We start from the raw sequence: 27902 nt of genomic DNA, 5'->3' as shown, positions 1-27902 counted from the left end.
ATTTTTCCAGCGCGAGAGAAACGTTCTTCGATGTCCTCTCTTAAAAGGAAAAGCTTCTTTCGCAAGAGACCAAGAGACGTTGACTATTATAATCATGGGCTCGGGGCGCCTGGGTGGCGCAGTCGGTTGAGCGTCCGACTTCAGCCAGGTCACGATCTCGCGGTCCGTGAGTTCGAGCCCCGCGTCGGGCTCTGGGCTGATGGCTCAGAGCCTGGAGCCTGTTTCCGTTTCTGTGTCTCCCTCTCTCTCTGCCCCTCGCCCGTTCATGCTCTGTCTCTCTCTGTCCCAAAAATAAATAAACATTGAAAAAAAAAAAAAATTAAAAAAAAAAAATATATATATAATCATGGGCTCACTCGTTTTGTTTCACACAGCCATTGTTTCAATAATAAAAACAAAAGCAGGGCCTTACCCATTTGCCCCAGGGAGGAAAGCTGCCTGCTGGGTAACTCGGCTTCCTCCCACCTTCCTACGCCCACTCTTCCTCTCTCGAAAGGGATTTCTGAGCCTGTAATTCGGGAGCTTGGCAACAGCACTTTCAGTCTTTAACCAAACTTTGAATGCAATTTTGAGATATTAAAAGCTTGTACTGTGCTAAATAAAACCATATTTTAGTGAAGACATTTCAACTTGAGAAGTAACGAGCTTAACAGCGCAATCTGCCAGGAGAACCCGTTTAAAAGAAATTCCATTTAAAGACTCTACCTTCAGATTGAACTAGGTTCATACACAACTTAGCCAGCGAACTAAGCCAGCCGCTTCCTGTACGACTTGGAGATCCTACGGCACTGGACGTGACCCTCAAACGCACTTAGACGCAGAGCTGGTTTTACCCCGGAAAGACTCCAGAAGTGGAAAAACCATTCTAAATACGGCGGGAGTCTCTCAGAAGTCGCCAGTGCTCGAAGAGGCAAATATAAAACGCATCGGGGAGACGTGGGAAACCGACCGAAGCCCCTCAGAGTCGGTTCTCCGTAAGTCGCCGACGTGGCAGACATGACAGCCACATACAGAGGGCCTGCCGTATAAGCCACCGCGTTGAGATCTAGACAACGTGACTGTGGAAGACACAGGGACGGGGCTTCTTCAGAAGCAAGACACAGACACACGTACCGTCCACAACGAAGAAAAGACAGGGAGGAGGTCACGGACAGCAATGCACCGTGCTGACAATAAAAAACTGCTTCAGACAGTGGGGGGGGACATGGCTCCAGGATGGGTGGCGAGAGCGCGTGTGCAGAAGGGAACGTTCCCGATGGGGGCCACGGGAGCGACAGCACAAGGGAGGAAACACTCCGTGGACACGCTCCGGAGCAGCCGTTCAGACCCGCGGACACCGCGTCACCTGCCTCAGAAGCGGCTCAGGCACAGGAGTCGCCTCGAAGAGCTTCGGGCACCTGGTCTGTTGCTGAGACTCCAAAGCATACAAACAGCTCGTGAAGGCGTGAAGAGTGTCAACGGCCGGAGGAACCTGGGTCCCCCCCCCCCACACTGCACGTGGTCGCAACTCAAGTCCTTGATGGGCTCTTGAATTCCGCCTCCGCTATTACAAGACAGGCGGACTTCTATTTAGTCCACTAGTAAGGCGAGGTTCCGAATCACGTGCTACTTACTTGTGAATAAATGTGTTCATTCTTTTTTTACTTTTTTTAAGTTTATTGATTTTTGAGAGAGAGAGAGAGAGAGAGAGAGAGAGAGATAGTGTGGGTGGGGGAGGGGCAGACAGAGAGAGAGAGAGAGAGAGAGAGAGAGAGAGAGAGAGAATCCCAGGCAGGCTCCGCACCGTCCGCGTGGAACCCAACGCGGGGCTCGAACCCACGAAACTGAGTGAGCCGAAACCAAGAGTCAGACACTCAACCGACTGAGCCGCTCAGGCCCACTCAGGCGTCCCTATATATATATATTTTTTATATATATATAAAAATATATATTTTTATAAATATAAGACAAAGTATTTATAAAAACTTAAATTTTTGAAAATTTGAGTCCTTTCCAAGAAAAGTTATAATCCAATCAGTTGTGATACACTTCCATTCATCCAAAGTCTTCATGACCAACCCAGTCAGATTAGCGATTTTCAAACGAGTTCAAGACCATGAGCGGACTAACTGGGGTAACGGTACAGACAACTGTCCGGGCCAAGTGCTGAGTTAACACCAAAGTCCCCATCCTCAGTCACCGGCCTTCAGTGGGACCCACAAATCAAGTCACAACAGACTGGACTAGCCCTGGGAAGGTCACACAAGAACACACAAAGATTCTACGGCAGCTAAAAAAAAATTCGCAAACATCTGACAGGTGCCCAGCCGTCTCCCTCTGGGATCAAACACATCTGAAGTGTAAATGAGGGATTTCGTCTTAGACAACCTCAATTCCAGGGTTCTGAGGACACACTCTCTCTGGGTGACATTTAGTGTGGAGAGGGTGTGAGTCGGGCCCGCAGGGCCGGGAGCTCTAAGGACAGGGCATCATGACCGACGCCAACGGGATCCAGTACAAGAGGCTGGACCCTCTTCTAGGACCTTCTCCGTCGAGCAGGGCGACGATGAGCGAAGACAGGAGCGCAGCCGAAGCGTGGATGGCGGACGTGCGGCTCCCACACCTTGCGCCACAGTGTCCCGACTGCACGCACATTCTTCTGACCGTCCCTCGGTCCCACGGCCGCCCTCACAGCCACCACACCGCGGGAGACACCGGCCGTGTTTCCTGGCGACCGAGGAGCCGGCTCGGTGCGCTCCCCCACACCTCCGGGGGAGACAGGCGGGTACTGGGAGGCACTGGGAGGAGCGCAGGTCAGGCCCCGTGTCCCTCGTTCACACGCCTGTGCCCCTGCTCTGGACGGTTCTCAACACGGAACGGCTGTGTTAAAGGACGGAAAAACTTCGCAATTTCTTCCCCAATCCACCTATTTTCGGTGGGACCACAGCACACGGACGCGGGACATGGTGCCAGTGGACATGGTGCCACTCAAGCAGAGGGGACCGTGCACGGCGGCCACCTGTGTCCCCTGCCCTGTCACCGGCCTGCAGACGACCAGCAGTGCCAACAGCGGCACAAGCAGAAAGGGCCTGCTGGAAATTACCCACGAGATCAAAGGACTTCACGTGCGAGGAGTTTCAGTTCCAGCGAGGTCGCTACCCTTCCTTATCCATACTACGATATTTGTAAAGAGGGCCCCAAATCACACAGCAGGAGGGTTTTTGCCGACCTCTTCGACAACTCGGGTGAGTGAGACCCAAACCGTGCCTGACTCCGCTCCAAAGGGCAGGGTCCCACAGCCCTGAGCGCGAGGCGGGACGGGAGCCCCCTAAACCCAGATGCCTGGCAAAGGTCTCTCCGCGAGAGTAGCGGGAACTGGCCCTCCATGAACTTCTATCTAGTTTAGGATGTTCTACCCCAAACGTTTCGACCGTGAGGGTCCCAGCCCAAGTAACCGCGAGTCCTTGACAACAACAGAACACTGAGCCGAGGAGCAGGTGCAGGTGCAGCGGGCGGACCGCAGCAGAATGTGATGGCGCCCGTGACCGCGCCCCTGCCAGTGCTGCCCCCTCCCCCCCCCCAACCCCCGCACCCAGGACAGCAGGACGTCAACCTGCACCCACGGCAGCACGCGGCCCGAGCACACTGCTCCCAGCTCCCGGCAGAGAAACGCGAAGTCGCTGACTAGGGCCAGCAGAGTCCCGGGACTCCTCAATGTTTGAACCGCTGCTATAAGAACCAAACGAGCAAGAAAACAAAGAACTGTCCTTAGAAGAAAAATAATCAATCATCCGAATCTATTTCAAAATTAGCATATGTTCGGGGAGGGGCGGCAGCGCCTGGGAGGCTCAGTGGGTAGACCAAGCGACTCTCGACCTCAAGGACGTGAGTTCAAGTCCCACGCCGGGCACAGAGCTTATCTGGCTCCAGCAAAGCTACCAGGCACAATAGTTTCTAGTTGTTTCTGGTTAAAGACAAACGTGAAACCACTCCTTCTCTCCTTGTGTGTTGCAAGCAGCTGTACGGCTACGCTCCTGATTCAGTAAGGTCTTCTAGAATACTCTACCTTACGGTACTTGTAATGTATTCCTTCTCGAGAATTTCCGGGCAAGACTACGTGGAAACTTCTGTGAACACAATTTAATAGACCGGCACAGAGTTCTTGAGCTTTCAAATGAAATTCCAAGAACCATCTAGGATGCTCGATAAACCAGACCTTCTGCTTTTTAGCCTAGAGTAGAAAGCTAAGGCCCTCACGTGTTCCACGGTATTATGTTTCTGGAAGAGCTGGAGATCAACATCTCAGACACTAGCCTGGGGGTGACTTCAGTTTGTTTACAGTCTTGCAGATAATCGATGAGGACATTTCTGACTGGCTTCTCTGGGAACGTTTGTCCTCGGGCACCACCACATGGTGCCCTACGTCAGAGGATTCTAAATGTCCCTTCGCAACACCCCTGACATCTCAGTAACTTTTCCACGGTGCCCCAATGCCAGAAGGATCGGTTGTTATTAGGTCCAGACAAGCTTGAAAAGCACTTGTGTCCTAATAACTCAGTAGCCATCTGAAACAATAATACTCTCAAGTCGAGGGAAAATGTGTTTTTGTTCCATTCCTACACGACCAGTGTTACTTGTGAGGGTGGACGCTTGGGTGCCACCAGGGCTTGGAATCACACGGGGCGCTTGTGCTCTCGCTTCCTGTTGCCCACGGATTCTTGTGCCGCACTAGCTAATTTTTAGCACAGCAGCCAGCGAAAACGCAGCTCCACAAAGACGCGACGCCATGAAAAGAAACAGTGTGGGGCGCCTGGGTGGCGCAGTCGGTTAAGCGTCCGACTTCAGCCAGGTCACGATCTCGCGGTCCGTGAGTTCGAGCCCCGCGTCGGGCTCTGGGCTGATGGCTCAGAGCCTGGAGCCTGTTTCCGATTCTGTGTCTCCCTCTCTCTCTGCCCCTCCCCCGTTCATGCTCTGTCTCTCTCTGTCCCAAAAATAAATAAATGTTGAAAAAAAAAAAAATTAAAAAAAAAAAAAAAAAAAAAAAAGAAACGAAACAGTGTGATCCAATCTTGAAACGTGAGCTACCGTGCATGCGCCAGGAGTTTGCACGACGTCCAAGAAATGTTGACTATCAAGCGTGTTTTCTCAAAATGTAAAAAACACCCGACAGCACTGGGGTGCCCTGGGGTGCCTCGGCACAGTGCGGGAACTGCGGCTGCAGGTGCTTTATTTTTTTCATTTTTTTTTATTTTTTTTACATGTTTGTTTATTTTTTGAGAGACACAGACAGAGCCCAAGGGGAGGGGCAGAGAGAGAGGGAGACACAGAATCGGAAGCGAGCTCCAGGCTCCGAGCGCTCAGCACAGAGCCCGAAGCGGGGCTCGAACTCACAGACCGCGAGATCGTGACCTGAGCCGAAGTCGGACGTTCAACCGACTGAGCCACCCAGGCGCCGCCAAGCAAGTGCTTTAAATGTTACTCATTTGTTCAGAAGTTCTGCCTGCATAGAGAGGCGGTATTCAAAATCCGAACAAATGAGCTTCAATCCAATGGATCACTCTCTACCATCAAACTTTCTATCAAAAACAAAGGGTCCAGTGTTCCGGTAAGTTTCCAACTTCCGCACAGAGATCCTGGAGAAGCAAAGAGATGGGTGAGCAAAGCTTCTGTAGTAAGTGAAGGGCCAAAAAACAAAGACTTTCAGCTTCACGGGCCAGGTAGTCTCTGTCGCAAATACTCAACTCTGCTTTTATAGGACAAAAACAGCCACAGATAATACGCGAACAGATGGGTGCGGCCGTGTTCCCTTAAAACTGTATTTACAGACACCAAAAACTGAATTTCATATACTTTTCACATGTCATGAAATATTATTCTTTGGAATTTTTCCTAACCATTAAAAAATATAAAAACTATGGGGCGCCTGAGTGGCTCAGTCGGTTAAGCGGCCGACTTCGGCTCAGGTCATGATCTCGCGGTCCGTGAGTTCGAGCCCCGCGTCGGGCTCTGTGCTGACAGCTCAGAGCCCGGAGCCTGTTTCAGATTCTGTGTCTCCCTCTCTCTCTGACCCTCCCCCATTCATGCTCTGTCTCTCTCTGTCTCAAAAATAAATAAACGTTAAAATATATATATGTATCAACTAAATATATATATATTCATACATATATATAATTTATACATATTTTTATATATCATCTATATGATCTATATATATAAACTAAGAGCTGTCTGCAAAGACAGGCAACAGGGCACAGTCTGCCCACCCCTGATCTAAGAGATGAACTCTAACATCCTTAATTGGAATTCCTTATGGAATTCCATTCCTTAATGGAATTAAGGTTCCATTTAATTATTTTCCCACAAAAATTCCAGAGTTCTTGAAAATGCCAATCAGAGGGTGGGTGATGGGTATTGAGGAGGGCACCTTTTGGGATGAGCACTGGGGGTTGTAGGGAAACCAATTTGACAATAAACTTCATATACTGAAAAAAAAAAAAAGAAAATGCCAATCAGTGAAAACTGTGGACAAAAAAACTTTACATAAAATAGAAAGAACTGTGAAGCCACGGATGGTCACTTCATACGTTTTATGTTTATTTACCTGAACCGTTCTCCGTGAGAAGGCAGGATTCCAACAAATACACATCTAACTGACATCCGCAAATCTGACTATGTACATTTCACCCAAAAAAGGACTGGGGAGGAGGGGAAAGGAGAGAATGCATTTGAACGATGAGGAAAACACCCACCATTCCACGCAATGAACAGACGACTCTGGAACTCTGTCATCGAAACCAGCAGCCACTAACCACATGTGGCTAGTTAAAAGGTAAGTAACTTTAAAATTGAGTTCCTCAGCCTCACTGGCCACATTTCAAGTTCAAGAAGTTGCTCTGATATTCTTGGCTGATTTACAAGGAACATTTTGACCTGACAACTACACACCTTTGTCCTAGTTCGTGTCCCTAGAACGTCTGTGGGGACTGCGGTGAGCCCTAAATAATAAGTCTAACGATAAATGTCTTCTCTCCTCGAGACCCTGAGAGTCATTCATACTTCTTGATAAGCTAATTATACTAGTCTGAGTTTCAAATCTGTTTTATTAACTGGGTCTTGTTATTTAAAGCCTTTTGTCCAGACGCAGAATAGAAGGCTGTATCACCTATTTAAAAATTTCTGGGGGCGCCTGGGTGGCTCAGTCAGTTGAGCGTCCGACTTCAGCTCAGGTCATGGTCTCACGGTCCGTGGGTTCAAGCCCCGCATCGGGCTCTGTGCTGACGGCTCGGAGCCTGGAGCCTGCTTCGGATTCTGTGTCTCCCCCTCTCTCTCTGTCCCTCCCTCGCTGGCACTCTGTCTCTCTCCCTCTCTCTCTCAAAAATAGACATTAAAAAAAAATTTTTTTTTTTTAATTTCTGGCATCGGAGGCAATTTTTTAGAAAACAGGCAGCTTCTGACCGCACACACCAATCACAAAGGTGACTTCGGGTGAACAACAAACAGTTCATTCCTTCCAGGACTGAGGAGGCCCCCCTCCTCTCGGCGCCCCCACCTTCCTGCTCCACCCTCCCCTCCCCTCTCGTGGTCTGAGTCCCAGATCCAGTTGCCTTTTCTGCCTAGAATAGAACTTTAGCAACTACTTTTCATCTTCCTTTTTGCTGACAGCCTGAAAAGTATCCCTTTGTTTTCCAGCCTGCAAGTATTAATCCAGATTTGAAAATAAATTACAGGAGCAATAAAAAATAATAACAATAAATCATAGGTTCCCATCTTGATTCTAACAGATCCAAAATCTTAGAAAGGTGCTACGAAATCAGAAAGCGTTCTCTTTTCGGGGCACCTGGGTGGCTCAGTCGGTGAAGCATCCAACTCTTGATTTCAGCCCAGGTCACGATCTCACGATTCGCGGACTCTGCAAGATGCCTGCTTGGGATTCTCTCCCTCCCCCTCTCTCTGCCCCTTCCCCACTCGTATACCCACACGCTCTCTTTCTCTCTAAAAAATAAATTTTAAGGAAGTTAAAAAAAAAATGTTTAAGTGTTATTTTTTTTAAACGCCAATATCTTCTGCTGCAGTATATATAAATAAACCCACCCAAGGAGACCCTCTTCAGCAATACAATGTGATGAACGATTCATCCGTGCATACATGAATGAATCAAAATAATTATGCTGAATCAAAGAAAACAGGCAAAAAAAAAAAAAAAAGTACGTGTGATTCTGTAAAATTCTAGGAAGTACAAACTAATTTACAGTAACCGAAAGCAAATCAGTGGCTCCCTGGCATTAGGAAAAAAGGAGAAATTACAACGGGACATAAAGAACTTTTGGGGCGATGCCTACGTTAATGATCTTAATTACAGCGATGGTTTCAAAGGTAAGAACACATGACAAAACTTACCCGACTACGTAGCTTTAAAATGTACAGTTTATTCCTAAGAGACTCTTAAATATGGAGAACAAACAGAGGGTTACTGGAGGGGGTGGTGGGAGGGGGATGGGCTAAATGGGGGAGGGGCACTAAGGAATCTACTGAAATCATTGTTGTGCTGTATGCTAGCTAATTTGGATGTAAAGTTTAAATAAATAAATAAATAAATAAATAAATAAATAAATAAATAAATGTATGTACGGTTTATTATTCCTCATTTATACCTCAGTAAAGCCAAACAACAACAACAGCAACAAATTCATCGAGTTTCAACTGGCAGCCAAGTCAGGAATTCCTAACATCTGCAGCAGTGACCAGTCTGACTGACAAAGGAACTTGATCCACCAGAGCAGGGAAGCGGCAAGGGTATGTGAAAAGGGACGCAGGGTGAAAGGCTCTGTCCCTCACTGTCCAAGGCCGGAAGCAACCAAAGTGTCCTCCGAAAGAGGGATGGATTGGTAGACTGGGGCACGTCTATACGGTGGAGCGTTATCCAGCAACAAAGAGCAATCAGCCATCAACCCCCAAAAATACATGGGAGAAACTTCGATGACTACTGTTTAACGAAAGAAGCCTGTGTGAAAAGGCCACATGTCATAGGATGCCCGCCACATGGCATTCTGGGAACGGAAAATGACAGAACCAGCCGAAAGATGAGTGGCTCCCAGGTACTGGAGGAGAGGGGGGTGGGACAGACAGGCGGAGCACAGAGGGTTTCCTGGGCCACGAAACTGCTCCGTGTGATACCTTAACGTGGACACGTGATGTTCTGCATCTGTCCAAGCCCACAGGATGTCCAGCACCAAGAATGAATCCTAATGGGGGATGCTAATGAATAATCACGTATTGGGGCGCCTGGGTGGCTCAGTCGGTTAAGCATTCGACTTCGGCTCAGGTCATGATCTCACGGTTTTCGTGAGTTCGAGCCCCACGTGGGGCTCTGTGCTGACAGCTCGGAGCCTGGAGCCTGCTTCGGATTCTGTGTCTCCCTCTCCTTCTGCCCCTCCCCTGCTCACACCCTGTCTCTCTCGCTCCCAAAAATAAATAAAACATTAAAAAATAAAATAAAATAAAAGATCATGTATTAATACTGGCTTATCAGCTGAAACACAGCACACAGACTTTAACGACAGGGGTATCTGGAGACCCTCTGTGTGGTCTCCTCAATCTTCTGCAAACCTAAACAAACTATTCTAAAAAGTAAGACCTATGAAATATGATAAAAGAGCAAAAATCTATCAAGTGTGCTCTAAGAAAACAAAAGACAAACTTCTTTTCAGAAGAACCTAGAGAAATTACTCAACAAACATTCACTCCCTTCCCCACGGCGGGCGCTGAGGAGGCAGGGACACAGGACAAGGACCTTGTCAGCACGGGAAATGAGGCTGACAACACTCTACCCCAAGCATCGCCTACTTACTGACCGCTGCGTATGCACCGTAATTGGCTTCACAAAGTCTAATGCACTTACTAGGCAGAATCTTTCTACGAAATGAGTTTCTCTCTACTTAGAAATGAGGAAATAGAGGCCGAGAGAAGCCAACGTCCCGGGGATTTGAACCCGGGTCCGCGCCCCCTCGTACAGACCTTGGGATAAAAGCCCCACCTTCAAATCTCAGCTCCGAACAGCAGTCAGCAGAGAGCCCCGGGAGATTCCCGAATTTCGCCGAGTCCCAGCTTCTGCATTTTCTTTAGCGTACAGAATCATGGAAGATTCAAAAAGGAACTGGTTAGCGGGCCCTGACACAGACTAAGTACAACAGTCAAAAAATGTGCCTCCTGTCCTGTGCTGAACTTCCCAAAGAGGAAGAAAGCGAGCGCGCATTAAGTAAAGACGCGGCAGCCCAACGGTTCCAAGGAACCAAATTGTCTAGGCTCAAAAAGGGGAAGGAAGCCTTTCTAACGCAATCGGCTTTAAAAACTAAAATATTTTTTGACGTTTATCTTTTCTACCATGCTTTGAAAACTCACCCCCCCAAAACCCCTCTGTTCACCAGACTAAAATGGTAATCATATTCCCAACGGCCCTAAAAACACACGACGCAAATCTCATGAGGCTTTGGTGAAAACCCACTATGTGAAGCTTCTAAACAGCCAAGTTAAAACAAAAACAAAAACAAATACTCGGTGTAAATAATATCACGTAGGTCTCCTTCCTATAAAGAAAAGGCAAACCGAGGATACGGACAGAAATCATCTTTACTTCGGTGTAGGTATTATGGATAAAATATTCCCCCTGAAAGATGAAATAAATACAAGAAACAGATATAGCTAGTTAAAGAACTGATTATTAGCTACCTGTACGATACTCAGTTGCGGGAATCAGAAGATAGGGCCCTGAAGATAAACACGACCAGGGCTGGGAAGAGACCTTTCACAAAATACAGGGGGTGGAAAGAGGGTGCTGAACGAGACGACTTCTCTGAAAAGGTTTCGGTTCCGGGGAGCCCCCAAACAGGCCTCAGGCTACTGGTGTTAACATTTTCCACAGAATGAGGAAACACAATACCCTGGAGGGGAAAGAACTCGCGTCAGGAAACTAATCAAACTAATCGCTCGGCTCCCATCGCGGCCTGAATAAATGTAAACATTAGACTGCTGCTCCCCACAGTCCCGGGAGAGTCCTCTCCTGCTCCAAGGACAAAGCCTTCTCCGGATCTCGCACCGGATCTTGACCGGAGATGTGGTGCCGCACCAGCCCTCACGGCCTCCAACGGACTCCTTGGAGCGCAGGGTGCTGGCAACTTCCTATCCACCCCCCCAGTTACCAGCTGTGGGACTCGGCTAGTCACCAGTGTGCCCTTTCCCTCTGCTCCTGCAGCACTGTCACCTTGGGCCTGAGACACAAACCAGGGAGAGCCGCACGACAGGGCCAACGGACAGCTTGGGCTCTGGTGTCGACGGGCCCTGATTTGAATGCCACGGGTACCAGCCGTAAGCAACAGCCTTCGATGAAGAAGACGGCTGTGAGCCACCGAAGACAGGGCACGAAGGGGAAAAGTGTTATCGCCCGGCAGGCAACCCAGTCGGGCACAGGCAGATCCGAGGGAGAACGAGGAGGAGAAAGGGAGAGGAATTTTAAAGCAAAGCCCACAGACCTACTCCAGAGTACACACTCCCAGTCGGAAGACAGGTTGAGCCCAGGGGCGCCCGGCGGACTCAGTCGACAGAACGTGCGACTCCTGATCTCAGGGTCATGAGTTCAAGCTCCACGGTGGGTGGGGAGCTTACTTAAAAAAAAAAAAAAAAAAAAAGTCCCGGTGATGTAACGCACGGCACAGTGATTATAATTAATACTGCACTGCATGTTTGAAAGCTGCTAAAAAAAGGACTTTTTTTTTAACATTTGCTTATTTTTGAGAGAGAGAGAGAGAGAGAGAGACGGAGTATGAGCGGGTAAGGAGTAGAGAGGGGGACACAGAATCCGAAGCAGGCTCCAGGCTCCGAGCTGTCAGCACAGAGCCCCACGTGGGGCTCAAACTCGCAAACCACAAGATCGTGACCCGAGCTGAAGTCAGATGCTTAGCCAACAGAGCCACCCAGGCGCCCCTAAAAGAGGGTATCTTAAAAATTATGATCACAAGGAAAAAAATGTGTAACTATGTGAGGCGACAGAGGTTAAATAAACTTACTGTGATGGTCGTTTCACAAATCTGTACGTATCTCAAAACATCGGTATACACCTTAAACTAATACAATGTTAAATGTCGATTATATCCAAATAAAGCTGGTGGGGCCCTACCTACAAAGTAAGTGTAAGCAATCAAAAAGACACTACTGGTAGGGTCCTCAACTTCTTCCGGGTCTAATTTAGATCTGTGGAAATTAACACAGCGTGTACATCTCTTTTAAAGATTTTATCTTTAAGTAATCTCTTACACCCCCTGTGGGGCTTGAACTTACAACCCTGAGATCAAGAGTCACGTGCTCACTGAGCCAGCCATGCGCCCCTAACGTTTCGTCACACAAACGAATGACAAAATACTTATGCACCCAATAAATGCTCACCATTATCCTTAGACCTTTTATATGTTCTTTAAGTATTTCTCAAACACTTAAAGGGAGAAACGTTGGTTCAAATTCAGCAGGAGGGTCCCTGTTTGCCCCCAGGGCCCGGACAACTGGGTCTTCTCATTGGATTATAAGCTTGCTGAGAGCAGAGCCCAAGAAGATGGCTCGGTCACTCTACAGGCTCAAGGCCTAGCTGATCCCCTGTCAACCTCCTCCAGGAGACCGGCCTCTGAAGGCAGGACCTGTTAGAACCCCTTCCTGTCTCCCTGTGGCATCCAGCCCTACTGTAACCTCCTGGGCACATGACTACCATTCTTAAACTAAACTGCTTTGAAGGTCTTAAACTTTCTTTTTTTAATTAGTTAGTTATGTAATCTCTGTACCCAAGACGGGGCTCCAACTCAAAACCCTGAGATCAAGAGTCACACACTCCACTGGCCCAGCCAGGTGCCCCAAGAGTTTTACACTTTTTTTTTTTTGGAACATTTATTTATCTTTGAGACAGAGAGAGACAGAGCATGAACGGGGGAGGGGCAGAGAGAGAGGGAGACACAGAATCGGAAGCAGGCTCCAGGCTCTGAGCCGTCAGCCCAGAGCCCGACGCGGGGCTCGAACCCACGGACCGCCAGATCGTGACCTGAGCTGAAGTCGGACGCTTAACCGACCGAGCCACCCAGGCGCCCCGAGTTTTACACTTTTAAAGTTGAAAACATGATATAGTTGTACTTGAGGACCATGTGCAAAACACTCTAAAATTCCTCTCGTGAAAAAGATACATGACCGTAAGAATCACAAACGTAAAGACTTCCCGCCTCGACCTTTCCATTGTCAGGTGACAAGGGTTGAAACGTATCCTTATGATTTTTTCTTTACCTTATTTGGTTGGAGGAATACGGGACAGAAGGCACGTGCCAGATACGTGCTGATCGAGTGCTCGTGCGATCGGGAAGGCTTCGGTCAACAGTGGGCTATTAGCGAAGTTGCTGGAGAATCAAAGGTTATATATGCAGATTTCTGACCGCATGCGGGGATGGGGGGGGGGTGTCTGTGACACTAATCTGTGTTCGAGGGCCAACTACAGTTGGAAAAAACGGAGGTATACACATCTTTTAGGTAGATCTTTATACGTAAGCTATACGTCAATACATTTTGAAGGTCAAAGGTCTCACAGGTGACAATTATTCAGGCCCCAGGCAAACACGAACGCCTGGAGCGCCGTGACAGGTCTCTCTGGGGTTTTCACGTGCAGTCACGTGACGGACCCATGCGTGATCCAGTGGGATCCAAGACACCCCGTGATTTACCAAAACCACTCCTAGTCCGTACGTTTTTTTGTCTAATAAAGAGCAAACACAGTGTGGGTGACAACAAAAATAGCGGTTCTGCATATTCCTGTTCAAATCAAGTTGGATTTGGCAGAGTACGGCTTTACTTTCCAGAGTGTAAAAAAATAAACCCAAGGACTTGAGAAAAAGCATTTGGTGTTCTGGGGAATTGCAGCTGTCAGCTTTGAAAGATGCCATGTGTTTGCCCACATAAAAGAACGTAATGAGCTATGGAAATATTATCCGGTTTCATGAACCAGACTAAAAACTCCATCATTAGCGGACTGAAACTAGGAGCTGTTTTAATCCACCAGGAAAATAGCTATCACGTACTATTTATTAAAGGCCTATCAGACCCGTCGCACCTCACACACCCGAAGCGTCTGATTCTCTATTGTCTCTTCGACTTCTCTTCCCTTATGGCAGGAGCCCAGCGTTTTACTTCGGTGGCCCTACCCCTGCTTCTTTCTTAAGAAACCAGGAACACCAGCAACCACAAAATGCACATTATAAAGATATACTCTGGGGGCGCCTGGGTGGCGCAGTCGGTTAAGCGTCCGACTTCAGCCAGGTCACGATCTCGCGGTCCGGGAGTTCGAGCCCCGCGTCGGGCTCTGGGCTGGTGGCTCAGAGCCTGGAGCCTATTTCCGATTCTGTGTCTCCCTCTCTCTCTGACCCTCCCCCGTCCATGCTCTGTCTCTCTCTGTCCCAAAATAAATAAACGTTGGAAAAAAAAAAAAAAAAAAAAGAAAAGGCAGAGCTCCTGAGGGGCATTTTATTGGGTGTGTGTGTGTGTGTGTGTGTGTGTGTGTGTGTGCGTGTGTGTGTGCGTGTGTGTGTTCTGCTGGGCTGTGTTCTTTGTGCGGGCAGGAGGAGGCAGTGGATTCTGTTTCAGAAACGCTAAATTTGTACAGCGTCAAATGGAGACGTCCTAGCAGGCAGCTGGCTAGGAATCTGGAAGTTCCTGAGTGGGAGTCTAGGCTGAAGATAAACTCTGGGATCTTCTGTTTATAAAGTGACAGTTGAAGCCATGGGTTTCAGAGGCTGCCCAGGAAGAGATGTCAGGTGAGAGAGAACCGGATTCTTCTAAAACAGCACGAACTACCAATTAAAACAGCACGATGTTTACGATGGCCAGAAAACACGAAATACACAACCGGCGGTCCCAAAACGGCAAACCAAGTGTCATCAGAGGAGGGGTCCATCTGTCCCCGAGAAGGCACGGAGGTGGGAGAGAGAGGCAAGATCGGTCAGAGGGGCAGGCCAGAGTGTTCCACGTGCAGCCTCGATCAAATATGCAGGACACTCACACATTGGCTGCTCATCAATAACTCGAAGTGCACGCTGAATACTCTAGTGCGAAAACGTGCAGGGGAGCCAGGAAACACACGGCAAATTTCTGAATGGAGAAGGGACCCGGTACACATCAAGACACACAAAGCATAAAGCTTTTGTTCATTCGACAAAAAGACTCGCTCTCCTAACCTCAAACCGTGCCTCGCCAGGGAATCAGAATGCGGTCTATGCTCTGTTTCAACACGGGAAGTCACTCCCCTAGAAATACACGAGACTGGTTCCCTCTCGTGCAGGTTAAAAAAGAAAAGAAGAATCAGTGATGACAACAGCGACCAAAGTCCTCTCTTCAGTGAACCTGCCTGCGGGCACTTCTCCACGCGGCACCGCCAGCCCGGCCCCCCTCCACCAGATTCCCCCAGGCACCCCACTGCTCACGCTACCCCGAAACCCTCCCAGTCGGCCCTGCCATCAGATGCACTCCTTTACTGCTTTCTGTAGGAACCACAGGGACCCATCACAGAAAGACCCGGTTTAGCTTGGGAAAAGAGTATTTTGCCTCTTATTTGTGCTTCAGCTTTCCGGGGGACGGCCACCGGGCCGGATGGGGAGGCCGAACCGATCGAGGCCGCACGTGCTCCCATAGGCTCCCCGGAACAGTGACGGCGGCTGAGGGTCAGGGTGACAGGAGAGGACGGTGGCAGTTTCTCTCACAAGGCGAGGGCACGAAAGGAAACGAAGGGAAGGGAGGAGGTGGGAGAAGCAGGGAGACTGAAGACAAGAACCACGAGCGACAGCTGATCTGGAGGGGGAACCAAAGACACTGTTTTAGGCGCTCGAGAAAGTCTGAACGTGGACCCAGTATTTTTGTTAAGTATGACGATGACGTACATGGCGATTATGTTGAAAGAATAAAAGGTCCTTACTGGTTACAGACCCTGCTGAAGTAGTTATGGGTGAGCTCGCAAGATGCCTGAAGCCTGCTTTAAATACACCAGGGGAGGGGCGCCTGGGCGGCTCAGACGGTGAAGCATCCGACTTCGGCTCAGGTCACGATCTCACAGTTCGTGAGTTCCAGCCCCGCGGCGGGCTCTGGGCTGACAGCTCGGAGCCTGGAACCTGCTTCGGATTCTGTGTCTCCTCTCTCTGCCCCTCCCCGACTTGTGCTCTGTCTCTGTCTCTCAAAAATAAATAAATGTAAAAAAAAAAAAAAAAAAAAAAAAAAAAAAAAAAAAAAACAACAACTTTAAATACACCAGGGGGAAAAAAATGGGGAAAATAGATCTAACAATAGTGGCAAAGCACTGCCCCCGCCGCCAGAGGAGGGTGACGGCCCCTGGCACTGCCTGGACCCTTCATTCTCTCAACTTGGAGAGGCTTGAAAATGTCCATATCAGTGTTGGGGGGGGGGGGGGGTGTCTTTTTTTTTTTTTTTTTGCGTGTTTTTGCCAAAACAGGTAAACCAAAGAGGCAAGGAGCTGAGTCAGATCCTGCTTTATTTTTCCTTCAGAACCACAACTGGCTCCACCCGAGCACATTAAAAATAATTCAGGATGCATGATGTGTTGGAGAGTGGGTGTAAGAGAAGGGAAAATGCCTAGTTCTCTACAGAGTAGTGCGTACTGAGAATGTACTATAACTGTCTGTTTCCAAAACTAAGTGAGCCTGACTAATTACACCCCAATCTGTATTAAATGCGGTAGGAGTCACACCCTGGCACTCAAGAACCTTATAAATAAGAAGTCTACCATCTCCCCGCACTGGAAAACCGACCAGGATCCTAATATACCATCAGAGGGACTGGGTCCTTTCCCTCCACTCCCAGAAGGAGGAAAACTGTTGAAAGGCAGCCCCCGAGATACACGAGCGCGGCTTGCTCAGCCCTGGGCAAAACAACTGCTCCCGCCCACCAGGCCGCTGGCAGATCTCACAACACTTCCGTTAACCAAAAGGATGCATCTCAGTGTCACCTCGAGAAACTGGGAAACCGGAGTCGGGGACGCGAAAAGGCCCAGGGCTGAAATCTAGGGGGAGAGGAGGAAGCCGTGCTTCGAGAAGAAGGACGACAGATGGCACGACAACACCTCAGACTAAAATCCTGCTCAAAACCCAACGTGCACAGCACTCGGGTCAGAGGAAAAAACCAGAGGAAACGGGACAGGTGGCTCAAAATGTCTTCGGGAGAGCGGACGGGGCTTCGGGAGGCGGCCGGCTGCCACACGGAGCGAGAAAGCACAAAACAGGAATGCGCTCCGGCAGGACCCGTGCCCCTCTATCCCAGCCAACCCAAAGAACAACCTGGAAGCGGCTGCCCGCGGGGTTGGCTTGGGCGCCAGGCCACCTCCTCAGGAAGCACTCCACCTCCCAGATTTCTGCACACCTCGCACTCGCCCCCCCAGAAGACCAGACTCGGGGCTCTCCTCACGCTGCGGTCACACATGCAAGGCGCCTGGGGCCCCCGCGGGTCTCCCTGGCTGTTTTGACAAAGGAAATCTGAATGGATGCAACAAAGCCTAAATAAAAATACAAATGCCCGCTTAATGCAAAAGACATAAAAGACAAAAAAGAAAAGAAAACACACACGTTCAGAGACGTCATTAACTTACTGATGCACTTCACTTCTACGTGGAGGCAGGCACAGGGCTGGCTGCGAGCAAGGAAGAGGCGAGGACGTGTGGGTCTCGCTAGGCCCTGCCCTCCCCCACCCTCCTCTCTGCGGGCTAATTCCAGCACCTCCTCACCACAGCCTGACACTAGGAAACTGACCCGTCCCCGAGCGGGTTTGCGGCAGGGCCGGTGGGGACCGAGCCCACAGCCAATCTCTCCCTCCTGCCCTCGCCATCTGGTCTTAGCAGGAAGCCAGGAGGCACCTAAGGAAAAAGGGACTCGAAACAAAAACAAACAAAAACCAAAAAAATGGGATGAAACAAACAAAAATGAAACACGAGAGAGAAGAACAAAAAGTCAGTCTTGTGGTCGCGGGCCATTTAATCAACAGCGGCACCCGGCAAATAGCTTCTCTGTTTATTCAACCTACAGAAATACATCGTCCAAACTCCTAATAAGGGGTTTGTCAACAGGACTTCGTAGGATTTAGGAAGATGTAAAAACAAAAAAAGAATTCGCCACATTCCCCACCAAAAGGGCTCTGCTCCTAAGGGGGGTATTAGCTCACTGAAGGATCAAAGTGTTCCGTGGGGAACACGTAGATCTCGTGTCCGAAAACGGACCACAGGGCGACATTTCAGAGCTGAGTTTCTGTCAAACCCACCTCCCGAGTCCTCGTACTCAAAGCTCAAGTGCACACATGTCGGCTGATCAAGTGCAATCCGAGAGGCTACTATGCATTTAGCGCTGACACTCGAGGGAACAAGGAAAATAATACACGAGGTCACTGCCCCAGAGGAACATTCGAAATAGCTGCATGGAACCCTGAGGATGAAAGAAACGCTAATTACAAGGGGGAGTAGCTACCACGGATGACCCTGATAAGGGATCGCGAAGAAGGGGAGACAGACCCTAGCAGCGGTGCTCAGAGGCCTGGGAAAGTCAGCTGGGTCAGCGGGACAGAGATTCAGAGGACAGACGGGAGAAGCGAGCAGCGAAGGGAAGGAAGGAAGGGTCAAAGGGGTGTGAGGGCCAGAAAAACACCGTGTGGCAAGCCAGGACAGCACAGAGCAGACTTAAACGTCCATGTTCGTGAAGTAAGGTGAAACAGAGAGGGGGGGACAGGAAGGGCCTCGCAGGAGAGCAAAGGAGTTTAGAGCGGGTGAGACAGATAAGGGGTCAAACAGGCGACCGCCGGGCAGACACAGCGTATGGCAGCCGAACGCAGGGCGACCTGTCCGCGTAAAAGACATAAAGACAGAACAAATAACTCAGGTGGTGCAGGGAGAGAAGGGGACAGGAAGCGTGTGACCCAAAGGCACGACCAGAGGACAGGTGTGCTGGGACGCAGACGGGGGGCGCTCTGGAAGAAGGACGGGGCTTCTGAAAGGAGGGAAGCTGGCCAGAGCAGGGCAGGAGGGGAGGGCACCACGCGGCTGGCGCTGATGGCCGGACAAGGTGGCGGTCCGCGGGGTGGCAGAGCCTCTCCCATCACGCGCTCCAACTGGTCAAAACGACGGCTGTCCTCAGGTGAAAAGGGATCATTGGCAAGGGGGCGCCTCGCCGGCGAATGCTGGCAGAGAGCCGTCTGGGCCGCGGGCTTTCCTCCCCCTCGGGGCCCTGGCCTCCCGCGTGTCCCTCCATTTGCTCTCCAGCAACTTCACCCTACCTCTGGGTCACGTAGGAAGGGGCCCTTAACGGTCAGCGGGGGGAAAGCTGTCACTGAACACGTCTAAGTTTTAAAATTATGTTTTAGCTCAGAAATTTCCACGTGCAGCCCTCTCGAGCCAGCACGCCAGAACCTTCCTGCCCATCCAGAGCCCCTTCAGTCCCCCTCCCCACGACCCAGGCAGGGGAGCCCCGGGAAACGTGCTTGGCTGAGACTGGACAAGTCCAAGGCGCCCTCGCGAACAAGAACCTTCGGAAAACACCGCGGGCACACGCGGGGCGCCGGAGGCCTGGCAGGATAAAGAGAACCGAACGCGGGCAGCAGACCTCTACCACGAGGTGTGTCTCAGGTTCCTCACCCTCCGAGGTGCCTCAGGTGGTCTCGGGTGATTTCTCAACTCACTGAGGCTCTCCCGTTCCGTTTCTGGGCAAATATGGCATGAGAGCGGGCCCTTAAAACGCCACAACCGTTTTTGCTGGTTTCTGCAGAAACTCCACCTCCGTTTTGCTGGTTTGCCATTTAATTCAAATGGGTTAGTGAGAACGCTCACATGATTTCCTAAGGCTACGGGTACACTGATCCCAAAACAAACGCTACACTGAATCGATCAAATGCAATTAACATGCTTGATACACCCCCCACCCCCACCCCCCAGCAACTTACGAGCAACTTACACTAGTCGCTGTTCCCCTAAGCCGTTTTCAGGCCATACTAAATTACAGTAACGCTCTCGGTTAACAGACAAGGGCATCCGTTCACGGAGTGGCATCTTCCCCGACAGTCTCCTCCCCACGGGACCCCCGTAAAGCAGGGCTTGGATCCACCCCCAGATCCCACAGGCCGACCACCTGCCCAACGCCGCTGTCACCGCCACGTGCTGTGACTAGCGCCGCACACTTTCTGAGGCTCGCTCTCAAAAACGTTTCCCTTGGGGAGCCTGGGTGGCGCAGTCGGTTAAGCGTCCGACTTCAGCCAGGTCACGATCTCGCGGTCCGTGAGTTCGAGCCCCGCGTCGGGCTCTGGGCTGATGGCTCAGAGCCTGGAGCTTGTTTCTGATTCTGTGTCTCCCTCTCTCTCTGCCCCTCCCCCGTTCATGCTCTGTCTCTCTCTGTCCCAAAAATAAATAAACGTTGAAAAAAAAAAAATTAAAAAAAAAAAAAAAAAAAAAAAAAAACGTTTCCCTTGAAGCCATAGTTCCGTTCTCGCTTTAACTGGCCATCTCTCTCCTCACTCTGAATGAGCCGCAAAGACTATTTCTACAGGAAGTCTGTTATACTCCTGCTTATCCTCAAGGAAAAAAAACGGTGACAGAGCAAGGTAAATGAGGATTTTATGACGTACAACTTCAGCTTGAAAAAATGGCAAATGACACCACACCAAAAAATCACTAAAGACTGAAAACGTTCTAGCTTCTAATTCCCGAAGGAAAACACATTTCGTTTTCAGATTAAAAAATATTTTCGGGGGCACCTTGGGTGGCTCAGTCGGTTGAGCATCCGACTTCAGCTCAGGTCATGATCTCCCAGTGGGATCGAGCACTGAACCGGGCTCTGTGCTGACAGGGAGGAGGAGACTGGCTGGGATTCTCTCTCTCCCTCTCTGCCCCTTCCCTGCTCGTGCGCGTGCAAGCACGCTCTCTCTCTCTTTCTCTCAAAATAAATAAACTTAAAAAATATATATTTTCTCACAACTCAAAAGGAAATGATTTCTTGCTTCAAAATAAAAGCAATTTAAAAATGCATTAATTTTAAAAGACTGGGAGGTGGTTCAGAATTTGAATTTCAGTCTCCTGTAAATCCATGCATAAAAATGGGCAGGACAAACTTTACCACTTTGAAAATAACAAAGTAAGGAAAATAAGGAAGTTGATCTAGACAGTCAAAACTCCTCTTTATTAAGCTAGTGTCTGCAGAAGAGACCAAAATACCTTTGCCACACAGAATCAGGGTTGCACGGAGCTTTTATAAGATAGTACTTCATGTTTTAGAAAACAGAATGGCTCCTGTCCCCCTGCCCCACCGGGCCTGGCCCAGTCCTCGGGGCAGTCCTCTGCCCCACATGGTGCCCCTGGGCTCTGTTGCTCCCTCACCCCTCTCCCCCAGTTCCACCAGCCTCTACCAACTGAAAAGGGTGAGGCCGCCAACCCTGGGCAGATAATCCACAGGCTGGCCAATAACCTACATCCTAGCTCCAGGGGAGAGATGACCGGATCAAGTCTCTCCAGAATCTGAACTAGGAAATAAGACCAGAATCGGTCACTTAGAAACTGAAAGAATACAACAAGAAATGCCACAAACTGGGGCCTGCGGGGTTTTGAATAGCTCAAAGAGCACGTGAGCTGAAGCCACAAGGGAGGGAAGACCAGGAGCGAGCAAAGCAGCCAGCTGGTAGGAGAGGGGGGCTCCCGCGTACGGAGCAAGGCAGAGAGTCCCACGGGGTAAAGTTCCAGGGACAACTGCTGCGGACAGACGTTCCCCAGAGCTGCCAGGAACCACCCTCCAATGCCAGGTCCTTGGAGCTCAGCCCATCCAGCTTGCATTCCTGCATTTCTGTGCAATTCACATCATCCCACATGTGCTCCCACGAACAATGCCCCTTCTCAAGCTCTCTGGAGTGGGTCTGTGCTGCACACAACCAAAAGCCAAAACAGCACGTATAACATGCAAACAGGAAACAAGCCTTTCTTGATAAACCATTCACAAAACATACTCAACAGTCCTAGTATTTAAGGGAAATACAGGGGTGCCTGGCTGGCTCCATCAGTAGAGCACAACACTCTTGATCTTGGGGTTGTGAGTTTGAGCCCTACGTTGGGGGTAAAAAGGACTTAAAAATAAAATCTTGAAAAAGAAAAAAAAAAAAGGAAATACAGAACTAGAAACACCACCCCCACACCAAAAGTAAAACCCCCAAAACCTCACACTGACTGAGGAGAGGCACAAGGCAACTTTCTGAGGTAATGGATGGAAAGGCTCTACAAGTGACGTGTTGGTCACTCTTCCTTCAAAACCGATCAAAACGGACACTGAGTATGTGACCATTTCACTGTATGTAAATTATACCTCAATTTACAAAAACAAACTCCCTAAATCTAAATTGTTTCCTTGAGAGGACTTGAGTTTTGGGGGCTATTTTTCAAAACTATATTGACCTGGATAAATCTCACAACCAAGGTTGAGCAGAAACAACCAGATGCGGGGCGCCTGGGTGGCACAGTCGGTTAAGCGTCCGACTTCAGCCAGGTCACGATCTCGCGGTCCGTGAGTTCGAGCCCCGCGTCAGGCTCTGGGCTGATGGCTCAGAGCCTGGAGCCTGTTTCCCATCCTGTGTCTCCCTCTCTCTCTGCCCCTCCCCGGTTCATACTCTGTCTCTCTCTGTCCCAAAAATAAATAAACGTTGAAAAAAAAAAAAAATTAGAAACAACCAGATGCAAAAACACCTGAGTTTCTAGTTAAATACAGAATCGAAACAGCCAACACTCATCAATGGTGTTCAAAGTGAGAGCGGCGGCCAACTTTGAGGTGGGAGGGAGGTGGGGAGTGGGACCCCGGGGGGGAAAAAAACCCCTCTCCACATCCCTCTTCTACTTTAACGAACAAAATCCGGAGGAAAAAGTATTTCATCAGAATCCTGCTTCTGAGGGGCAAAGGGGGAGGGAGAGAGAGAGAAATCTTAGGCAGGCTCCAAGCTCAGCGCAGGTCCCGGCACGGGACTCGATCCCACGACCCTGAGATCACGACCTGAGCTGAAATCAAGAAATGGACACTTAATCAACTGAGCCACCCAGGCGCCTCAACTCAAATCCGTGTAGCAACCTGAGGTGCAGTTTTAAAAAAACGAACAGGCAGGTTTTGATTCTCAGAGACTGACAGTTTAAAGACACTTCACAAACTGTAGCCGTGGCTCGTCAGCATAAAAACAGAACAAGTAAAAATGGGAGAATGGAGACAAATGATAAACATCCGGCTACGGATCAAATCTGAATACATCCAGCTACGGTCAAATCTGAATACTTAAAACAGGCCAAAGAGTAAATCAAAATATAAAGTACTTACAGCCATAATTAACTCAAAGGGGTGTTTATACACCCTCACTGGTGACTGGTATTTCTGCACCATGATTGTAACACGACAGCAAACTTCTCACACCTGCAAGACACAAATGTATTGCGATTAAAAAAAAAAAAAAAAAAACCCGTGATACAGGGAAAATTTAAATCCGTGTTTACTCAGCAAACCACAGCCCGAGTGTACAAAGGGACCTCAATAGGTCGCATCATTCTCTACACGCAAAAATCAAGAGATGCTACTTTGATTACACGAGGAAGGAGAAGGTAATGAGACAGTTTAAGAGTCGGTGAAGGAAGTTCAAGCGTAATGAGGGAATCCCCTCTGGTCGGCCTCCCGGGGCCTCTCCAGGGGATGTACGGGGGTACAAGATCCCAGTCCTTTCCGGCACTGAGATGTTACGATCCGAGGATTAGTTCCCGAATCATTTTCTCTTCCACAACTTTTACAACAAGCCAAGCCAAAATGACGGCACTTCGGGATACGAAGTCTGGAGACACACAGGCATAAAAGTGGAAGAAAATACTACCGTATCTCAAATGATGGAAAACTCCTCAAAAGCGAGCTTCGGAGTCTAACGGTCCATCCCTGTTTCCTAACTGCGGTGACCACAATTTCAGAGACTTGTCTTCACGGGGCGGCAACACCAAGCACTCTGGCTAGAGGCTCCCCCGAAACTTCCAAGCCTCAAATAGCTGTGGTATCTGTCGGCAATCAGTTCAAGTGCTGGAGCCTACTTCCCCAAGGTACACCCCCTGGCACCTTCCCCGAGGTACGTATTCCTGCCCCGGTGGTGCCAGCCACCGGGCACTGTCGTTGAAAAAACACACTCTTTTTGGGGGGGGGGGGGGGGAGTCCTCCGCAAGACCCTACTTCCCTATTTAAAAATGAGGAAGAAAAAGAAATCCAAAGAACCTACCTGTCCTGCTGAGGATAATCATTAAGAAGGTTACTTCATGCTGGATACGGTGAGGGGCTGTTCCAAAGTACAAAATGGAAAATACTCAAGGAGCCCAAAGTCTAGCTGTAAAAAAAAAAAAAAAAAAAAAAGGATTACGGAAATATATTTTATTTCAGAAGATTCCTATCTACGTTATTACATTTAAACAGGTCTGGAACTCTCTCCGGCATGTTTGTGTAGCTTATCTCTCTGAAAGAACAGGTTATGTTGGAAAACAGCGCTGACAGTCTGAAAACTGCCACACAATTACTCTCGGTGACCTCAAGCACGTCCCTTGACTTCCCGTGGACTCAGTTTCACCTCTGTACAATGAGGTTTGGAGAGCGATAACCTTGAAAGCCTTCCAGCTCTAAAATCATGACACGCAGAGCCCCAACTCCGGAACTCTCCACCTCCCTTGGAAGCCCCGCATTAATCCTCACTCTGCGACTGGCAGGTCCTGATGCGCTGGGACCACGATCTATTCCGTTTTGCAACCCTGGCGATCGATGCTGGAGCACAATTTGAAAACTGGGAAAACGGATTTCCGAGGACCTCCCAGAGAAGGGGAGGGCGATTACGGGGTATACAAAGGGATGCGGGGGGCTGGGAGACTCAAAAAGCAGTGCTCGGCTGAGATACTCTAACATCCATTCACGATTCCACTGCCCGGCAGAACCCACGCTGGGGAACCTGCTAATTCACGAACTTCTGAACTCCTGCCAGTTCCCAGCTTCGGATGCTCGGGTCCAGAGAAACCTCCTCCGTGGGAATCCGGAGTTACGACGGCCAAGTGGCACCCCGGACCCGGGCAGCCTCTATTGCATGACAATTGGTGCTTAAAAATCAGCCAATGGCCAGACCCAGGGAGTCCACCGCGCGCAGGCTGAGGGCAGCCGGGCCCTCGGGCCGGTACCGGGGCTCCAGCGCGGCGGCCCCCGCGGGCCCCCAGCCCCGACCGGCCCGGGGGAGGGGAGCCGGGGACGGGATCAGACCCCAAATTCTGTCTCCCGCAGGGAGGGCTCCCGGAGTGGGAAAGCGGAGGGGGGAGGGGGGAGTGCGGGAGCGGGGTGGGGGGGGCGCTCCCGCCGGGACGGAGGAAGCCGGGGGGCCGCGAAGGGCCCCGCGACGCCAGGAGGGGCCGGGCCGGGCCGGGCCGGGGGCGCGCTCGGAGCCCGCCGCGGCGACGCGCGCCTACCTCTTGTCAGAAAGGCCGGGCCCGGAACGCGGGGCGGCGGGGGGAGCTCATGCCGGCGGCTCCGGGGTGCCGTCGCCGTTCCACTGCCTGCGATCGCAGCTCCGCCGCCGGTTCCGGGGAGTGGACCGGAGGGGGGAGAAGGGGGGCGGGCAAGGGAGGGGCGCGGCGAGGCTCCAGTGGTTGTTACGGGTGACGGGGAGGGCGGGGCCGGGCGGCCGGAAGGGGCGCGCGTGCGCGAGCGCGGCCGAAGGACGGAGGCGGGCGCTACGACCGTTGCCAGGGGAAGGGGAGGAGGGGGACGACCCGGGCCGAGCCGCGCTGCGCAAGCGCCATCTCGGCGGCCGGCGGGCGTGGGAGGAGCTCGGAGCTGGCGCCGGCCCTGACGCAAGGCTAGTCTCGCAAGAGGCCGCTGGCCCCGCCCTGTTTTCGTCACAGGGCGTGGCTAGGCTGAGGGGCGGGGCTCGCGGGCCGCGGTGGGGGTGGCGGGAGGCGGGGCGAGACACCGGAGGGCGGGCAAGCTGGGCCTGGAGTTGCGCCGAGTTGGAGCAAGCCGGTTCCTGCCAGGTCAGAGTCAGCTCGGGGCCGGGGCCAGGCCGCTGCTGCGAGGCCTGGCCGGCGCCGGAGGTCCGGTGCCTCCTCATTTTTTATGGACTGCTCGGGGGCGGCAGGCCTCCCCCTGCAGCGCCCTGACCGCATTCTCGCCGAGTAATGCAGCGGAGGCGAGTGCCAGGGCTTGGGAGGGGCTGGGTGGAACCGAGCATCGTCTTGTCAACACGTCCAGGCCGCGCGGTGGAAGGAACGCGGGGCCAGGTCAGCCCCTGGGGACCAGGAGGGCTGCATTCCAGCGGGACAGCCGCACTTCCAGCTGTAGCTTCAGAGCGCCAGGGTGATGCACCTTGAGACCCGGCGCCTTACGGGGAGCGAGGGCTGGAGGGGGGCACGGCGCACGTCCCCCCACACACCTCCCTCCCCCCACACACCTCCCTCCCCCCACACACCGCAAGGCTGGCTTTACCGCCAACACACAATTTCTCCGGCCGTGTCACTACTGCGCCCTTTGCATTAGTCACCCTGGGTGGCTGCACTTCGGATGCTGCCCCTGCACAGAACATTTCCGGAACTGCTTTGGAATTTCCTTCAGGGTCAGTTTAGCAGGCACCCAAGAGCACCATTTATAACTTGATCACACCCTATTTTTCTCTGACCCTCATTTTCCAACTTGAGCAGCCACACTGCTCCCTAGACTCAGCTCCGACGGGCTTCGGCCAGTTTGTAAAAATTGCATCCACCTTCAAAAGATGCTTTCGGAAAGAAACATCCCGGGAATGATGAACCTCCCGGTAGGAGTAAACAGCGGCACCCATGAAATGGTCTTGTCAAAAATTGACCTGATCTGATAAGCTCTAGGTGTAACCACCAATTTACTGGAAATAGAGAACAGAGAAACGTGGCAAATGATTTCAGGGAAAAAGAATCGCCCAAGTTTCAACTGTGGAAAACACTGCATGACAAACATATTATTTATCGAATCAATTCTAAAGGAAAAAGGGGGGGAAGGACCTAACAGAGATTGGGAGATCCATACACTTATGGTTTGTAGGCTTTTGTGTATATACACTTATGGTTTGTAGGCTTTTGTGTATATATAGTATACTTCAGTTAAAACTTTTCCAAAAGGGGCACCTGGGTGGCTCCGTCGGTCAGTTAAGGGACCAACGCTTGGGGCGCCTGGGTGGCGCAGTCTGTTGGGCGTCCGACTTCAGCCAGGTCACCATCTCGCGGTCCGTGAGTTCGAGCCCCGCATCAGGCTCTGGGCTGATGGCTCGGAGCCTGGAGCCTGTTTCCGATGCTGTGTCTCCCTCTCTCTCTGCCCCTCCCCCGTTCATGCTCTGTTTCTCTCTGTCCCAAAATAAATAAAAAACGTTGAAAAAAAATATTAAAAAAAAAAAAAGGGACCAACGCTTGATTTCAGCTCAGGTCATGATCTCATGGTTTGTGGGATCGAGCCCCAAGTCAGACTCCTGCTGCCAGCACAAAATTGAAATTCAGTCTCTCTCTCTCTCTCTCTCTCTCTCTCTCTCTTTCTTTCTTTCTCTCTCTCTTTCTCTGCCCCTCCCTCACTCACACGCATACCCACACGCTCTCTCTCAACCCTTTAAAAAAAAAAAACTTTTCAGAGGAAAAAAAAAAAAACCAGAACTAAGACATTGACCATGAACCTTATTTCTGTCTTGATTCTCACCAGTGAAATACATTGTTATGAAACCAGGGAATTTAAACACTTTGAACATGTTACGATACTAAAAAAATTAATTTTTTTAGGTGAGATAATGGTATTATAGCTAACATTTTTCAAAGAAGCCCTATCTTATAAGGATGTGCCCGG

At 50.5% G+C, this 27902-nt stretch overlaps 1 protein-coding gene across 1 annotated transcript in view; it reads right to left on the bottom strand.

The window, feature by feature from the left end:
• SEC14L1 (SEC14 like lipid binding 1) overlaps positions 1 to 25778 on the bottom strand; it is a 52152-nt gene extending 26374 nt beyond the window's left edge. Inside the window, exons 1-3 of the mRNA XM_047833680.1 lie at positions 25517 to 25778; positions 24298 to 24402; positions 23367 to 23459 (exon numbers count right to left, since the gene is read on the bottom strand). Coding sequence (XP_047689636.1) covers positions 23367 to 23429 — 63 coding nt within the window. The 5' untranslated portion in view covers positions 23430 to 23459; positions 24298 to 24402; positions 25517 to 25778. The remainder of the gene's footprint in view (positions 1 to 23366; positions 23460 to 24297; positions 24403 to 25516) is intronic.
• Between the last annotated feature and the right edge of the window lie 2124 nt (positions 25779 to 27902).

The sequence above is a fragment of the Prionailurus viverrinus genome, chromosome E1, assembly GCF_022837055.1.
Source record: "Prionailurus viverrinus isolate Anna chromosome E1, UM_Priviv_1.0, whole genome shotgun sequence".
Lineage (NCBI taxonomy): Eukaryota > Metazoa > Chordata > Mammalia > Carnivora > Felidae > Prionailurus > Prionailurus viverrinus.
The sequence above is the reverse complement of the archived record's forward strand: the minus strand, read 5'-3'. Positions and strand labels throughout refer to the sequence as shown.